This window comes from Stylophora pistillata, chromosome 3 (assembly GCF_964205215.1).
Source record: "Stylophora pistillata chromosome 3, jaStyPist1.2, whole genome shotgun sequence".
Lineage (NCBI taxonomy): Eukaryota > Metazoa > Cnidaria > Anthozoa > Scleractinia > Pocilloporidae > Stylophora > Stylophora pistillata.
Genome location: NC_142521.1, coordinates 16,619,105 through 16,637,500, shown reverse-complemented (window position 1 = coordinate 16,637,500; position 18,396 = coordinate 16,619,105). Strand labels below are relative to the sequence as shown.

General features: G+C 41.1%; 1 protein-coding gene and 2 pseudogenes across 7 annotated transcripts in view; 1 reads left to right on the top strand and 2 right to left on the bottom strand.

Annotated features, from left to right (window-relative positions):
* The window catches only part of LOC111326871 (uncharacterized), a 9,139-nt pseudogene extending 457 nt beyond the window's left edge, over nt 1-8,682 (top strand). The window contains exons 1-3 of the transcript XR_015998767.1: nt 1-741; nt 7,444-7,769; nt 8,130-8,682. The exon at nt 1-741 is cut by the window's left edge and continues 457 nt beyond it. The product of XR_015998767.1 is annotated as an uncharacterized LOC111326871 (transcript). The remainder of the gene's footprint in view (nt 742-7,443; nt 7,770-8,129) is intronic.
* A 1,155-nt stretch (nt 8,683-9,837) lies between these two features.
* Nucleotides 9,838-12,225, bottom strand: LOC148734757 (uncharacterized; annotated as a pseudogene).
* Nucleotides 12,226-12,873: 648 nt separating this feature from the next.
* LOC148734756 (uncharacterized) lies at nt 12,874-18,292 on the bottom strand. 6 transcript variants are annotated; one of them, XM_088753427.1, is made up of 5 exons: nt 18,050-18,287; nt 17,143-17,704; nt 16,013-16,968; nt 15,092-15,405; nt 12,874-14,881 (listed from the first exon to the last, which is right to left on the bottom strand). In XM_088753427.1, exons 2-5 carry the CDS (start codon nt 17,303-17,305, stop codon nt 14,668-14,670), a joined length of 1,647 nt encoding a protein of 548 aa, XP_088609553.1. In that variant the 5' UTR covers nt 17,306-17,704; nt 18,050-18,287; the 3' UTR covers nt 12,874-14,667. The 6 variants fall into 6 exon arrangements, with proteins under 6 accessions (XP_088609553.1, XP_088609554.1, XP_088609552.1 ...); XM_088753428.1 differs by having other exon boundaries at nt 15,092-15,201; nt 16,013-17,704; nt 18,050-18,289; XM_088753426.1 differs by having other exon boundaries at nt 16,013-17,723.
* Between the last annotated feature and the right edge of the window lie 104 nt (nt 18,293-18,396).

The following is an 18,396-nucleotide window of genomic DNA, read 5'->3' as shown; positions in this document are numbered from 1 at the left end:
ACAAACTACCTTAGCAAGACAGCAACCCTCAATGGGACTTGTTGTTGGAGTAATATCCCTCCCTTTGATCATCATCGAGATATTTCTCCTTGCTGCAGCTTCGAAGAAGAATGGCGATCAAGAGTCTTGGGCTATTGTTCTCGCAGATAAGACAACATTTCTTGTCCAAAAGGTAATCCAAGCATTCTTATATATCTTGCTGTTAAGATATAGGACAATCAGTCCAAGGTACAAAGAAATTGCCAAGTTTTATTTGAAGATCCTGGCGTTTTTTAATTTCATCGAATGGGTAGACTCCCAAGTAAACGAAGACACCGATATCGAGTTAAGTCACGCTAACAAATTTTACAATGACTGGTTTAAAGTCCTTACAGTTTTTTATAAGGCTTTGATAATAGATTACCGCCTTCTATGCTCACTTCTGTTCCTTGAGCATTCCTTAGAGGACGAAATGGCGGACAACAACGAAGAAGTGATGCCCAGACCTAATAGTAACTTGACCTCGATAAAACAACAGTACAGAGCTGCAGGATTTTGTTTTGGCTTATTTAACCTTTGTGCACCACTATGCACAGCGTTGTATTACGTTGGGAAACTTGATATGCCTTCATGGGTCCATTTTTTGCCATCATGATCAACTTAACCATTGTTGGATTTGGAGCAGTCTTTTTATCAATAAATGATCTTAGGTATGATCAAGAAAGGAAAGAGGATCAGGAATCATCTGGGGTCCAAATCATGGTAAGGGTCCCAGTTGTATATTAACCGTGTAACTTAAAGAGTAATCATTGTGCTAACTTAGGCCTTAGAGTATGAACTGTGAGTCTACAAGTTTCTTATCTTAAATGGCATGAAGGCAGGCCGGATAAGCACAATGTTTGAAAGACGAAATCTTTCAATCACTGTGTACACTATAGTCTGCTTATTTAATTGCCGGTTTTGACTGTCACACATTCATCAAATTAAGCCATTCAACAAATTAAGTCAAGAATAGAAGAGTAAAGGAAGATGAACATTCAAAGATTATTGCAAAGATTCAGGTCTGTGCGATGTTTCGTGCGGGACATATTTGAATACATGTTTTATTCAAATTTATAAGGTTTTGAGGGGTGGAAGCCGACAAAAACATATGTCACCGAGCTTTGCCATAAAAAAAAGCTAGTAGTCGTCTTCTTAGGGTTCATAAAAATCTATATGAATACTTATTCTCATACGAGAAGTGTTCAGATTGCGAAATCTCAGCGGATAAGTCACTTTTTTTAACCTACGTGACAGTGTTACGGTGCGCTATGCATCATATTCAGGGAAATAAAGTCTCCAGTAGTTTTCCACTCGATACGATGTTGTTGTAGCTCTCTTGCTCCCGCTCGAGAAACTTAACTTGGTGTTAGGAGTGGGATCATAAAAAAATCCAAACAAACAAACAAACAAACCTCAGACTGCCAACGCAACCTAGGAAAACCGGCGAACCGCAACTCCATTCAGTTACTCAAAAGCACACTCGCACTCATCGAACACGAAACACATGGCCAACAGCAAGCCTCCGAAATTAACTCTCACTGATGACAAAGCCACAAGCGTATGAATCTGGCATAGAAAATTCAACGCTTGATGCTTGCTTCAACGATCCTGGCGATATGAAAGCAAAAGTCCAACGTCCTCAGACCACAGGGTTAAAAACAAATCACAATGCGAAATTGCTGCATTTTACCTCGCTCTTCCAGACGACGTGTTAAATATTTTTGACACTACGGTCATTGAAAAATTCACCGACGACGAGAAAGACCAAGCTTGGGTGTATTAACAGCGCCTTAAAGATCATTATGTTGGACAAGACGATGTAATGCCTCAGAGACTCGCTTTCTTCAATTGCACACAAAAACCATCCGAATCAGTCACAGACTTTGCGACCCGGACCAGAGGTACAGCCAAAAAGACCAGAAATGCGGAAATGACTAACCCATTACAGGAATTCATGCGTGACCGCTTATGCACTGGTGTTTACAACAAGGATCTCAGAGAACTCCCCCTTCGCCACTACAAGGAAGATGGTAAAACACTTTACACGTTTGAAGAACAACTCGCTTGAGTAAAATCCAGGGAGACAGCACACAACAGCAACATAACCATCATCCACTCGGCCACTCCTAAAGTTGAAGAACAGGTTAATCGATTGACTAACAACCCCCCCCCCCCACCAGAAGTAAAATGTGGATGGTATGGAGGTGCCAGACACCCCCGCAAGGATTACCCAGCCTCTAAGCCAGGCACCTACTGCACCAATTGCTACATGACTGAAAACCACCTTGCGGAAGTGTGCAGATCTTCTAAAGACAAGTTTAAAGCATATTTTGAGAAGACGCATACAAAACCCCACAGGCGTCTACCCACAAAACATGGAAACTATGTCCACCAGCTCACAATGGACACACCCGCATCCTACTCGTCTGATGATGACGACTACGTTATCCACTCTTTCTCGGTGTTTGCCCATCAACATGCCAACTACTCCACAACGGACGATAAATACTTTATCTGGCTCCCTGTCTCCATCAGTCCCAAAAAGGCCATAAAAGTGTTAATGCAAATGGTTCAGCAGCCACATGCAATACACTTCCGTCATCTGTACAGGAAAATGTCAGAAAGTGCTCCATTGCAACCCTCTCATGCGAAGATATTTCCTTATTCTGGAAAACCCATTTACCCACTTGGCAAGGTCTAGCTTGGCCTGTGAGGGAGTATCCCACTTTGAAAGCTTGGAATTTCAAATAATGGATTCCAAGGACATCCCTGGAAAACCAGCATTGATCAGCGGCAGGAACAGTGAACGTCTTGGTCTGATAAAATTCCACCGCGACAAGGTATTCTCCTCTAAAACAACTCCCACCAAACCTAACCAAAACCATGTCCATTTGGCCACTTGAGCTCAGCTGAGACCTCAACAGCCATTTCTCCTCGCAGACTTGTAACCAGGCTTCCTCAGAAAAGAAGACCTGTCATCAACATACCAGGACAACTTCGAAGGTCTGGGAACTGTGGGCCAACCAGTCCACCTGACCCCGGGCCCCTCTGTTACCCCATGTCATTCAGGGGTCCACAGAATACCAGTTTCTAAACTTGAGAAAGTAAAAGCAAAGCTGGATGACATGGTGAACTGTGGAAAACTACAGAAGGCCGATGAACCCACCAACTGGGCAGCAACATAACAATCCGGGAGAAAGTTCTTCCTGATGGTAATACCAAAGTGCGACTCTGCCTGGATCCCAGCCAAACACTGAAAAAGGCCATTGTTATTCCGCGCTACCAGATCCCCACCTTTCAGGAAATACTCCCCCGACTATAAGGCCAGAAATACAAGACCTTTTCCATCTTTGACGCACTGGATGGTTTCACTCAAATAGCACTCGCCGAAGAATCCCGCCTACTCACCCCCATGCACACACCCTGGGGCAGGTACTGCTGGCTGCGCCTCCCCTACGGGATCAGCAGTGCCCCAGAGGAATTCCAGCTGCGAATGCATGAGGCTCTCGAGGGTCTGCAAGATGTCTACTGCATAGCAGACGATATTCTTGTTGTAGGCCAAGGCGAGACCAGAGAAGAAGCAAACAAACAATATGACTTGAATGTCTTTGCGCTAATGAAACGTGCTCAAGAAAGAAACCTCAAATTTAACCCATAGAAGATCCAATTCAAGCTACCCAAGATAACCTTCTTAGGCCATGTGATCTCTGAGAATGGAGTGGCACTAGATCCCAACAAGCTAAAGGCCATAAACGACATGCCCGCCCTAGTCGACAAGCAGGGAATGATGAGATTCTGAGGCATGGCTAACTACCTAAACACATTCTGTCCACACCTCTCACTGACAATTAAACCTCTCCTTGATCTTACAAAGAAACACAGTGAATTCATCTGGTCTGAAACTCATTAGTCAGCTTTCCTCGCGGCAAAACAACTCATCACGAGTGTGTCATGCTTAGCCTACTTTGACCACACAAGACCCATCACCCTTCAAGTAGATGCATCCCAAGGTAGCCTAGGAGCTGCCCTCCTACAACCAGATGACTCTGGCAGTCTTCAGCCAGTTGCCTACACCTCCTGCAAAATGCGCCCAAACGAAGAACTATGGGCCCATATTGAGAAATAATGCCTCGCTATAGTGTCCGCACGTGATAAATGGGACCTTTGGATATACGGTCGACAAGTCAATGTCCACACAGACCACCAGCCTCTCGAAAAAAATTTTATGCAGCTCCTCGCCGACTGCAGAAAATGATGATGCGCCTCGAACGGTTCAACATTAAAGTAACATACAAGAAAGGCATATCACTCCTCATAGCTGATACACTCTCCAGAGCCGCACTTCCCACCACCAATGACTCCAAGCAAACCAACTTCGAGGTCTTCAGAGCTGATATTGACAACCACGTGGAAGACCCACGAATCACCTCCCAAACCCTTGATAATATCAAAATCTCCTCAGCAAGTCATCCTACTATGTCCGCCCTAAACAATAGCATAATCCAAGGCTGCCCCACACAGAAGTCTAACCTTCCCCAAAGCCTCCATCCATTTTGGTCCTACCGAGATGAACTCGCCACCCATGATGGGATCATCTATAAAGGAAAGCAAGTAGTCATCCCGTTGGCTAAAAGGAACTATATGCTTCAGAAGGCACATGTTGCACACTTTGGCCCAGAGTCAATCATACGATAAGTCAAGATATCATATTTTGGCCTGGCATGCGGAGCAATATACGGAATGCTTGCCAATCGTGAGGGACATGTGCCCAATTTCAAACACAGAATTCGAAAGACGGCCATGAAGAGCTAGCCACCCCATCCCACAGTATCCCTGGATATTCGTAAGCCAAGACCTCTGCATGTTTGAGTCGCACACCTACCTTATTACTACAGATCACCACTCCGACTTTATCGAGGTCGACGAGGTCGACGAGGTCGAAAACACTCTGGCCAACGCCATTGTAACCAAAACAGAGGCCCACTTCGCTCGTCATGGAGCCCCTGAAACAATGTTAACCGACAATGGACCTCAATTCATTGCAACTGAGTTCGAAGCACTTTGTGGAAAATACTAAGTTCAACACATTACCAGCTCCCTCTATTGGCCAAAAGGAAACGGCAAAGCGGAAGCCGCCGTCAAGATAGTGAAGCGGATTCTTAAGAAGTTAGGACCCCGATATCTACAAGAAGCCCTCCTCATCTATCGCAACACCCCCCAGGCAGGACACATGAGCCCAGCCCAAAGAAGCATGGGGCGACGCCTGCGTGGACTACTCCCAAGTCCTCTTACTGCCAAATTACAACACCGCAGCATCTGCCCAGGACGCCAATGCAGCAAAACGTGCAAAGGCCAAACAACACTATGATACGACGGCGAACAGCAATCTACCTCCATTTGGAATCGGCGACTTTATCTATGCCAAACCAGCACCACACCACAAGTCAGGCCCTTGGCTTTATGGGCTTGTCACTACAATACCAGCTCCCCGGTCTTACATTATTAAGACCCCCACAGGGTTAACAAGAAGAAACCGGTGCCACCTGCGTCCAGCCGCACCCCCACCCCCAGAGGCCCTAATCCCATGCTCCTGGATGAAACAATTATCTGCCAATACGCCAACCACAACTACAGTTGACCACCCTTCAAAGCAATCCGCGCCTGCGCCGCCACCATCCTCGTCCGAAGGACCAAACCAAACCATCACTACCAACTCAACTCAGGCAACCCCTGCTAAAACAGTGGGTTGGGGTTGGTTTAGGTGGGTGAAACTAGTAGGGGCTGGGATTACGTGTCCTATTGTTCTCTCACCTGTACTGTGTACAAATCTATAATACAAACAAAACAAACAAAACATAAAGTCTCCGGTAGTTTTCCACTCGATACGATGTTGTTGTAGCTCTCTTGCTCCCACTCGAGAAACTCAACTACGGCATATAATATCGTGTCACGCAAAAGCTTAGAGCTTCAACCTTGCCTTGTCACAAGACGAAAAACCCTATAAAACTGGATATTTGTGTAAAAGATAAGACTTCAGCTATTCTTGTAACTAACTTAATTAAAATCTCAAAAGGATTGCTAATTCCTTGCTTTTTAATTTTGATGACGTTACGTGAAAACCAAAAATAAATTTGAGAATACTTCCGTGACTGTCTTTTCAGAGATTTACATAGGCCCGCCATTATATTTATGTCCCAAAGGGTGAAAATTAGCCGTCAAAGACTGCATGTGGCTACCCATATTGCACACTTTTTATAGCATTGATAAGGACAAGAGGTTGTATAATGACACAAGAAGGATGTGTTGCAGAATATTTGTCTCACATGCAAAACGGAAAACCTGTCCGGCATCCCATACATTTATTAGTAACCTGTTTCACAAGAGAAAACAATTTTAAAAGACATTGGTAAATTGACATCCAAACAATGATGTAATGGAAAAAATGACAATATTAACAATAATAATAACAATAACAATTGTAATATAATTTTAGTTTAAAGAGGCTAGCTCGAAAGCCTCATGGTTCCCCTATCCTCTGGGCGACAACAATAATTACTTATGCTTCTTTCGCCTGTTTATCATAACTGAATTAATATCCTATTTTATTGAAATTCCATTTATTGAGACTTTTGTTTCATACAAAAAGACATTCGGCGTTTGTAGGTATTTCTGTCATTGCGCGTCTCAATATACTCTGCCATTCCGCCAATCCTCCGTTCCATTATTATGTTGAATAATTCAAGGTATTGTATTTGGCACCTTACTGGCTTCGTAAATTAGCGGTTATCTTCGGCATAAGTCACTGAGTTGAACGTTAAGATGCTCTCTTTTTAAAGGAAATTTCCTCAAAGCTTCCATGATGTGCATATCACATCTGCTGAGTTATTTCTGCAAGGAAAAGTTTTGATTTAAATTATGCGTCGGTGGATGCCATTGTGGAATTATTTTGAGATCATCGTCACGGCAAGAACTGAGAACACTATATTGGGATCTACATATCTTGTTGATTCAAACGGTAAAATGCTCTCTCATCCTGCCTTTTTTCTTTTTAAGATAACGGGCAAAGCCTCTCTGTAATCAGTTGTGAGTTTTTTATAGAAGAAAAACACTGCTTGAACCCGCTATAATTCCATTTTTGGGCAAAAATTGCATCCTTGCTTCTGACTGGCCAGCTAATAAACCCCAGCTTGTTTTTATACATCATATGGGAATTTAGACGCTTCTAGGTCATAAGCTTCTGGTCTGATAAGTAGCACCGGGAAACATTGGGTCAAAATTGGGTCAAGATCGGAATTCTATCGTTACACTCACTCTCTTACTTATCTCGACGACATATATGGCCTCGCTTCCTAGCGGAGGCGGCAGCCACAGAAACAACACAGAGATTTTGAACTCAAGTTCATATTTTCCCATCTGTTACAGGTATGTTTCTTGGGAGCTGTGGGACTCACCTGTTGGATAACCAAAGCCCCAATTTGTGGTTAATGGACAGCTATCGGAAATGGCAAAATTGGAAGCGACGTCTCCCGATACTTTGCTTGGGTTGCCACAAAGTATTATGCACGTGGCCTCTCTACCGCGTTTCTGATGGGTCTTTTCTTGAAGGTAGAAGTGAAATCCTTTGCACGTAGAAATTCGGAGGTGATTAGGAATCACTTTTTGGTGCCTGCTATGATATTAGTGATATTTGGAGTTTTTGCAGAGAGTTTAATTGATCAGTATGTGGGGCCGGTGGATACCAGACTCAGGTTTGTAACTTCGTATTTATCTAACTATAATCAACCATGTATGAGTAGGTAGATCCCTATTGCATGTTGCAATATCATTGTGTTGGGGCAGTGCCACGTTGAACCTCGGTTGACATTGTTTGCGTTCCTTTATTCTGTACAGCAATTTTCAAGTAGATTGCATTTAAAGCCTTGTCTTTTTACTAATACTAATTTCTAATTTCTCAGATTTACTAATTTCTCAGTATATCACCACCAGTTCCATCCTGACTCCGCGCCTGAGAATTGTATTTCCTTTGTTTCTCAAGGATAGATCAATGATTAAAAAGTGTGTCACAACTTTAATGAGGCGTAAACAAAGTTTATTTTTCTTTACAACAGTGATGAAATCGAGGATGCAAGTCTAGATCTAGTGTTTACAGCTGGTCCACCGATGTAACTTGGATTTCTGATTCATATGGTTTTGCATTTTGTTATTATGCAAGCAGAGATCGTTAAACGCGATTAGGCTCGCACAGGTTCTTGTTATATGGGTATATTGTTCATTAATTCATAATGGAAGAACTAAAACACTTAAATTACTGTATCGATGCATAAGTATGCGCAAGAAGACAATTGTAGACTCCGTTCATCAAATTACCAAGTAGAGGTATAAAAATTAACATACCTGCTATATCCATTTTCTACGATTTATGCAATGGCGGTGATAATTCAGATTTAGCGTATCACGGATATAATTAAGTGGAGCGACAAGCATGTCTAATACAGCGCAGGAATAAGTAAGACTTAAATAGAAAAAATTGCCGAATTTTTCTTTGATTACCAAACGTTTTAGTTTTCCAGTGACCCCATTTCTTTGAATGAGAACTTGATATTTGGTGATTTATTGATTGTTAAGTAAATAAAGTCTACCAGCCTTTGGGTTTTAGTTGTATCCCAGGTAATTTAGTGGGTCTCGATCTACCAATGCTTACGTTTCTTCTCTTGACCATTCCTCGGGTCGCATGGTACTACTAGAAGAGGAGCTTGCTCTGAATCAAACTCTTTCGGGCTCGTGATCTTTTTTCGACGTTGCTTTCCGCTGGTTTGTTTGAGTTTTTTGGGGGGCTGTCTTACCTCGGTTATTCCCAGTACTGCCAAAATGCGTTCTTTTATACATTGCTCCCCACATAAAGTCGAGAATTAAGGCTATGTGATCGGAATCGGACTTTGCGTGAGCAAACAACATCACAGCACATAACTTCGCAAAGCGAAAAAGCGTCAACTTCAAACGCAGTTCTTGGAGAAAAAGTGATAGGTGCGCTGATTTACGATCTGCTCAATGATTCGTTCTATCCAAGGAGAATAAATAGATGTACCTTTTTTTCAAGTGCAAGCAAGGAATGGTGAAAAAAATGTAAAAGAATGAGGCACGATTTACAGGGATTTGCACCCTCGAAAATGGGTTCCCTCATTCTCACTACAAAATACGAAAATATGAATTGTAAATCCAGAAATCAGTAGCTTCAAGTTATTGAGGAAGAGTTTATCTTTCGATTCCCAGATTTTTCTTGTTTGCGTGGCGTGGCAGTAGGAAAAAATAGATTTGAACTTCTTTCTTCCAAACGCCTCAACCACATCGTAGGACCGCCATGTCGGAAATGTATGAAAATAATGCACCGCGGTCGTCGGCCGCACACCACCTGCGTAAGAACAATATTTGAGCAGGCTTTTAATCAATGTTCAGACCCAGGTAGGTACTCGTGATAGATTTTTAATTCCAACTTTAATCGTTTGTCATCCTTTTTAGCCTTCTTCTTTCTTGTCTAAAAGCTAGAGATAATCAACTACATGATACTGAATTTAATCCGTTGACCAGAAGCGGAACTCAAGGTAACAAATTCTTAGACAGAAATTCGACCGAGTTCCCCGAAAGTATCATTTAAAAGAGTACGTCGTACGACGAAAAACTAACGAACGAAAAAGAACTAACTTCCTTCGTTTCATGAACCTCTCGGGATTCACTTTCCAAAAGTACTAAAACTTAATACCTTTAGTGTGCAAGGAGTCCTCGGTGAAGACAAAATTCATGGTATCACTGACCCTGATGTAGTAAACAAGACAAAAATTGCATCCTAACTTTCTCTGCACTCTTCTGCTGGCTATTGTACTTCCTTGGAATCCTTGGCGGAGCACTTGTAATCGTCATAACTGCATTGCAAATTGCAAATGACCTGTAGATCAGATAATACAACCGGCTTTCCAAGGTCCCTCTGATTGAGATAATTTTTACCCCTATCGGTGTTAACATCTTTTTTCATGTACCAGACGACGATCAAGGGACTCTGGGTCGACATAAGCCTTCCATGGGTTTGGTAGTTCCGTTATTAACAGTTCAGTCCTCCGATGGTCATCGAGATCGTGTTGCTATGTGCAACTTTGAGTTCCAAGAAAACAGACAAGGGTAGGAGAAGTTTGACAGAAATACAAGAGCTCTTCACTAACACAGATAAGCTTATTTTCCTTGTTCAGAAGGTTACTCAAGCAGGTGCGTATCTATATCTGCGGAACACTATCATACGCCAACGACGCAAAGAGAATGTTACGTTTGTTTTTTAGGTTGCTATCCTTCTATATTCATTAAAAATTGATTTTTTAGGTTGTCATATAAATTTTGAGAGACTTACCGCTATCTTAGCAACTTACGATTCTTTGTATTGATTGGGATCGGCCCTCAAGTCGTTGTACCAGAGGAGACAGATTCTACAAACAACAATTACTATGTTGACAATAATAGCAGGTATATTGACCCATGCTGGTAGATTTAATTCAGGCGCAAAATATAAAGCACAGACTAGAGGGACTATGAGGCAGAAACTGCCAAGAGCAAATCCGTAAACTCTTTTGATTTCACTGCAAGGCGACATTTCTTGATTACCGGCGCCATAATCATTCCCATAAACCGGGTCTGCGATGTGATTTTGAACTTCAACGGAATGTTCAAGGAATAGTAATTAACACTTTAAGAGATAATCTATTATCAGTGCTGTTTAGAGGATTGTGAGTACATTAAACCAGCCGTCATATTCTGCACTGAATCCTTTCAAAGCTACGTCGTCGTCTGTATTTAATCGCGAGTCTATCTACTTGGTGAACTTGAAAAAAGACAGTAATCTAAAATAAAACCGAACATTCTCCTCTTTACTACGGGAAATGATAGTGTTCCACTGATAAGATACGTACCATCTTGGAAAATCTTTGGAAAAAAGAAAACGGCCTTGTCCGCGTTAACATAGTGCCACTCTTTGTCTTCTAAGCTTCTCTGTGGCTCCTCTGTGATATTGTGATTCATCGAAGCGAAGAGAAGCATAATCTCGATGATGACCAGAGGAAGGGTTAATAAGGAAACTACAAAACCCGTGGGAGGCTGTTGTTTACCAAGAGTCATTTTTTTATTCCCCAGCCGGTTGGCTTCTCCTTGAGCTCTCTTTGGCATTTCAAAGAAAAGTCGAGCGCCAAAGATCATGTAAATCATTCCAATAAGACGTACCGTGAAAAGCTGAAAGTTCAACTTTACCAAGAGGTCGTTCACGGTCGTGATTACATCTAGATAGGTAATTTGTGCCTCTTAAAAAAAAAAAACCAAAAGTGCTCCTTGCGAAGACGAAATTCTAACAAAGGACTGGAAGCAAACACCATGAATGCTTAAGAAGAACTTAATATGATACTAATATGATATGATGTTTATTCAAACCTTTTGCAGAGAACTGAATTATAGGTTTGTTACAATGAGATGTTGTTAAAGTGAGAACAGACGTCGGCATTTTCTCAGGCGCCTCTGGCAGCCGCTTCAGTCCATATCGATCTCACCTTCCCACCCATCCCACCCCAGGGGAGGACATCCATCACACAGTAATCTCGTGCGTGGGAAATTAACGTCTCCTACCCCAACCCTGCAGGAGACGAGACCTCCATTTATTCGTCCCTATCCGAGAAGACTAGAATATCTAACCATTTCTTGATGTTATAGAAAGGCAGCAAATTCTTCTCAATTATTTTAAGACCTTGAGTGTTGGTCCGGCCGGGGCTCGAACCCTCGACCTCCCGCACAACAGTCCAGCGCACTCTCCCTTGGGCTAACTTAACCAAATAGAAAGCCGTAGCACAACTTGCGATGATAACTTAGGATGCGAATGCTGTCGATTCAAGGTCCTTTTTGGTCGCATTTTCACAAGTATTCTTGAAGTAAAGTTTGTGAATTCTTGACCAATTCTGACAATTCGGAAAACCATTTGACTCAGTTCTATTTTTCGAATGATCGCAATACCGGCCCGGATCGCTCCTGTAATCTTAAATTTCGAAGAGCCCCTTTAAATCTTTTGTACTTTTATCAGTACTGACACGTCGTGAATCGGATCTGATTTCCTTAGGCCCGGGTCGCTCTAGAGCGAATTCAAATATTTGCCAATTATTCGCGAATTACTGGACGTCGTCGCATGATTATTTTCGTAGCTTTCGAGTTTTTGTAGAATTTTGCATTTCTTTGTCGGCATGTCTTGTATGACATCAGGATTCGGGGAGGGAAGTTGAAAAAAAAGACTAGCCGAAAACCTTTTCGTCAAGAAAAATTTCGTAACCAGTCCTTTATATTTTATAAGGGTGGATGCAAAATGAATACAGAAAATTACTGAGTCCAGTAAGGATCAATCATCGTTTTCCATCTTTTGGAAGAAGTTAAATTTAGAAAAAATTAGTCAAGTTGCATTCAACATAACTATGTTTATCCATATTTGGACATTTTAACTGCTTTTGGAAACCACTGCTTGCTATATGGATTTCTTGGATTTTGTTTTTAATTATATAACAACTTTATTTAAATAATAACATATAACATATTATTATTAAAAAAGGGTTATAGAAGGGAGGAACTTAATCCTCATTGTAAACTATACCCCAGATATAAAAATTTAATACTATGCAATATACATATACATACTGAAACATTTTACATACAGGCATATATCTATATAAATATAAAATCTAAATAAAGAAGACATATCTAAGATAACTATTTTGTTTAAGATTATAACTAAATAATGTATAATACATAGAATAATTTAATTTTTAGTCATAGACCTAGTTAAAAAATGCCTAGTTTTTAGAGTAATTTTCCTTTAAACGTTTGCATCTCTGTGTTGATCGTCGCTAATAAATAATGGCATGCTAGATAAAGAAAAATTTGGAAATCTTTTTCAAAGTAGCATCAAATATACGGACGAAAACTTACTCTGATCTGCGTTAACTATCTTTCTTTTCTTTTCCTTTTTTTTTTGTTCTCTTTTTCAGAATGTCTTTCCTTAATTACTTGTTATCTCTGGAAATTATTACAAGCGTAATACTCACACGTTGTCTGCAACCCGTGAGTGGTCCAGCGGTCAGTGCTCTGGACTCTGGGTCGTCTTCTCGGATAAGACGTAAAGCCGTAGGTCCCGTCTCTTGCAGGGTTAGGTATACGAGGCGTTAATTTCCCACGCACGAGATTACTGTGTGATGAATGTCCTCCCCTGGGGTGGGATGGGCGGGAAGGTGAGACCGTTACATGGGCTGAAGCGGCTGCCAGAGGCGCCTGATAAAATACTGACGTCCGATCTCAACCGTAACAACAACATGTAATGCGCTATTGATCAGCACATGTAAATATGCGCTATATAAATTGCTAAATTATATTATATATATAAATTATAACCCACAACTTTATTTATAACTTTTTGAGAGGTAACAATAGTGGCTTCACGCAGCTCCATTCCCACGAAATATATTCCACACAAACTAGAACATAACTTTTATATGGTTACGTCGCATTCCATTTATAAATCAGTCACGATTCACCCTTTACCTCCTTACATCAGTATGCACTGATTCTCTTTACTGTTTTTTATTCATTTCGAAAAAAGTTGCTAAGAAGAACTGATTTGTTTAACAATCATTGAGCTTCTCCAATTGATGATCATTTCCTTATATCTCGTTTACTCGTTTAATTCAGGGATGATATCGTAGGGAGAGTTCTGAAAAACCAATGACGGGGACATTTTTCTGAAGGCACAACAAAGCAGTACTGAAAGGGGAGCATCCCCCAAGCGGTATCAGAAACACAGACGAACATTCAAACGTTTACCGTTAATCAAGCAAAAAAATATTCAGCAGGATGCTATCACGATGATAAAATAGCTCTTACTCTCTCATCTGAGATAATACTTGAAATATGTAATACATGAGATATATACATGTCATGCATGAATTTACTTTACCAGTGTCTTAAGTGATAAGTATACCTACATAAGCCGCTTTTTTGTGATGACTAAAAAGAAACGTAACTGCGAGGATCTCTTGCTACTTCAAAAACTCCAGCAATAGACCTTGTTCGATCTCCATGCCCAATCGAGTATTACCTATAGACCACTTTCATAAATGGCTGCCGGATTAATATTTTTTGGTTTAAATTTAAATTAGGCCTACTGGCCTCGTTCTCCAGTACACAATTCAAAAGAATACATTATCTCAAGCGAGGCCAGTAAGGCTAATTTAAATTTAAACAAAAGAATATTTATACGGCAGCCATTTATGAAAGTGGTCTATTCCACTGTCCATTTAAAATCATATCCTCAATCTCCCAAGAAAGATACAATGAAAAAAATCGTTGCAAAAAAAACTTTATGTTGCTCATGCTCCATAATCCGAGATGACCGCTTATTTAATGACCGCTTATTTTTGACGACCGGGATGGTCGTAAGACGGATGCTTTTAAGGTCATATCACTAAGCGTTACAAGAAAAACTTTATGTTGCTCGTGCTCCATAAACCGAGATGACCGCTTATTTAATGAACGCTTATTTTTGACGACCGGGATGGTCGTAAGACGAATGCTTTTAAGGTCATATCACTAAACGCATTCAGGATTATCGTAGGCGACAGGGTCGGATGAGCTGGTCAAGAGAGGTGGTCGCTCTCTTGTTTCCTCTCTTGCTACGCGATTCCTGTTATCTGGATCTGCTTCTATGATTATGAAATAGAGAAACACGTGGATGAGGAATCCAAGGTACAGTGGCGGACCTGCCTCAATCAGAGTTCTCAGGCTGTCATTCTCGATTGTACTCCTAAGAAAGAAATACGTTCACCTAGAGTTAAACTTATGAATTAACATCGTTGATAACCAAACACTGTGTTGTACGCCTTAAGCATGCACCCCAATCCCAAACCTGGTTTATTACTCTCGTGTTTGGTAACAGAATGCAATACGGTTTTTTTTTGTGTTGTGCTGTCTCGAAATTGAAGCTGTAGTTCAAAACATGGTGGCCACTACGAACCTTAGAAGTCGATCTAGGGGTCCAGCTTTCTGATCAATCAAGCCCTCGCCGAACATAGAGAACACTCCCAACATCACAGCAGGTACAAGAAAGTGATTTCTGTAGCTCGTCTGATAGGAAAAAGTGTGGGCGTTTATATTCGTAAATAAGAAAATAAGGAATGCTGTCGTTAAACTGCGCGCGAAATATTTTAAGGCTTCCCAAAGAAGCGAATTTTTCTGGTCTTGGACTTTTGATTCAGGAGAAGCCCAAAAGAAAAAGATAGCGGCCTCCGCCATCCAGCAACTGAAACCAACTGCACCCAAAAGACAAACCTGTGAAAAAGAGAGGGGATATTAACTATGAAGCATAAAACTGTGTCTTGGGATGACTGATGGTAATGCGGAACCCCTGGCTTTTCTTTTTTATTTTTTTGGAACAGAGCTTACTTACTTGGAAAACCTTGCTTGAAACCGCTAAACGTACGCGATTCCGTACTCGGTGCCATCTTGTTTACGAACGAAGACTAGCAACTGGACAAGAGAAGTATTTTACCTTAGGACCACTTCGAAAATCTTGCTTTAACCTAACCGGGCGCACGTGAAACAATCACAATTAAAAAAAAAAAAAAACATGCTGTAGAAAAAATTTCCTTTGTTTGTTTGTTTTTTTCTCACATTTTAGTCAGAAGAACCTCAAAATTCACCAGAACGCGCGACTTTGTTTTAGTCTTTTTTTTTGTTTTCGTTTACGTTTTTGCAAAAAACCGTGTGGGTATAAGGCTGGACGGCTTTTTCCGGACCTGCTGACTTCGACCCTTCCTGCTCTATTTACGTCAGCTTTCCCTATGTTTTTCTATGGGATTACGCTAGTGAGGCTGTCAGGGTCACATGATAAATTCACTTATCCTGTTAGTTCACCAATAGAAATTTTTATTCTTACCATTATTTTAACTCCATCTGATTCCACTTGTCTATTGTCATCCAAATAGTTGTAGTGAAGAAGACTTGCTCCACAGATTACAATAAAGACGTTGACGAGAATGACAAATATAGTTACCCACGATCCAATTTTGAATGTCTCCACAAACTGAAGACCACAGAGTACAGGGGCGATCAAGCATAAACAACCAAGCGCATATCCAATGACTCTCCTTATTTGGTTGCGAGGATCTGTAACTTGAATTTGAGCATATTCTGAATTACCGCTCCGATCGCTTCGATCCTGAACTTCGGACCTGCTTAAATTATCTTGTTCTTGATAAGTGGAATCATTCGCGCTTCCAAGGCTAGCTTCGATGGAACCGTTTAGGTCTCGTTGATTTCGAACCCTAGAATCACTCAGGTTATCTTGTGGTTGATTTGTGGAATTGTTCCTTCTGCCTTGATTTTGAATCTCGACCCAATGTTCAAGAAATAGCAACGCACACATTAGACGATAATCTATGGCTAGTGCTTCGTAGAGAATCATAAATATATTAGAATAATCTCCCAGGTTGTTCTTGATTCCACTTAAGTCTCTGTCATTTTCTACGTTTACCTGAGTATCTATCCACTGGATGAAGTTAAAGAAGGACAGCAACCTAAAATAAAACGTAACATTCTCTTTGCGTCCTTGGCGTATGATAGTGTTCCGCAGATATAGATACGCACCTGCTTGAGTAACCCTCTGAATAAGGAAAATAAGCTTATCTATGCTAGCTAGGCGCCATAGTTTTTCTGTTAAATTTCCCGTACCGTTGTCTGTGTTCTTGGAACTCAAAGTTGCACATAGCAACACGAATTCGATGACAATCAGAGGAACCGTTAAGAAAGAAACTACCAAACCCATGGAAGGCTGGTGTCGACCCAGAGTTACGGCTTGATCGCTTGATCGACGCAGAGTCCCATGAACTTCGTCTGGTAGTCGAAAAAACATTTTAACACCGATGAGAGTGAAAAGTATCCCAATCAGAGGAACCGTGGAAAGCCGATAGTATTGTCTGACCTTCAGGTCATTTTCAGTATTAGTTGCACTTTGAAATAAATTTACAACGATTACAAGTGCTCCTACAAAAAATACGAATAAAGTACCTCTAGACGAAGACAGCTTGGCGCATGGCTTGTAGAAAATGCCAAGGATTCCAAGGAAGAACATTAGCCAGTAGAAGAGTGCAGAGAAACTTGCGGCAATAACTTGGGATGCAATTCTTGTCTCGTTTGTTACATCAGGGCCAGTAGTAGGGACTCCTTGCATACTGCAGGTAAGTTTAAGAGCCACCTTAGCGATGAAAGTTTCCAGCCCTCTTGGAAACTGATCCCGGGATGCTCATGAAACGAAGAGAGTTTGTTATTTTTTCGCTTGTCGAACTCCCTTAAATGATACTTCCTGGAGCGTCGGTCAAATTTCCGCCGACGATGATTTGTTACATTGAGTCACGCTTCTAGTCAAAGGATTAAATTCGATATCCTGTAGTTGATTAGCTCAAGTCGTTAACCCAGAATAGAAGGCCAAAGAGGATAACAAACGATTGAAGGTGGAATGAAGAAACTGTCACGCACGTGACAGGAACTTCTTGGGTTCAATAAATTTTGTGTCACTTGTAACGTTGTAGAGAATTTGCCTCAGTTAGAACGACATCAGTGTAGGCAAGCACTAAAGAGGTGGACAACAACTGAATAAATAAATAAACAAGTATTATGATAGACCTTTCTTTCCGAGGTCAAGCTTAAGGGAGACTTTCCAATCTTGATCCCCTGTTTTTTCTCTCAAAGTTAATTGCTTTTTATGTAATTTAAGCCCGAAGTTGCACCTCAAAGGCGAAGCGGGAGGAAAAAGATTGAAAAGTATTGATTAATGAGGTAATGGCTGAAGCCAGAGTTTAACTACTCAAGCATTAACCAACCAGCATAACACAATCACATTTGATCCCAACCTTCCTACGATAATCAGAAAACTTTTGACGAGGTATTTTGGATACTCAACAGCATCATGACCAACCTTGTTTTGTGATGATTAAATGGGGTTAGGTTCCAAAGAAACTGTGGTGCTGCGTCGGTGGAGGAGTATAGCTTGGTAATTTTGGTTTTATCAACTGCGTAATTAATATCAATTGGCCACCGTACTGAGTTTCAAAGCTGACGTTTCGAGCGTTAGCCCTTCGTCAGAGCAAACTCAGTTGATAAAACCAAAATTACCTTGTTTTCTGATGGTCTAATTGACCCGTAGTTACTAAAAGTTGGAATCACCTGAAACCACCTGAAACCACCTGAAACAACCTGAAACCACCTGAAACCACCTGAAACCACCTGAAACCACCTGAAACCACCTGAAACCACCTGAAACCA

Coding starts and splice junctions, on each gene's coding strand:
- LOC148734756 (XM_088753426.1), bottom strand. CDS start 17,305: ATGCAAGGAGTCCCTACTACTGGCCCTGATGTAACAAACGAGACAAGA. Junction 15,406..16,012: donor CAGATGGAGTTAAAATAATG/GTAAGAATAAAA, acceptor TCTTTTTCACAG/GTTTGTCTTTTGGGTGCAGT. Junction 14,882..15,091: donor CCCCTAGATCGACTTCTAAG/GTTCGTAGTGGC, acceptor TTTCTTTCTTAG/GAGTACAATCGAGAATGACA.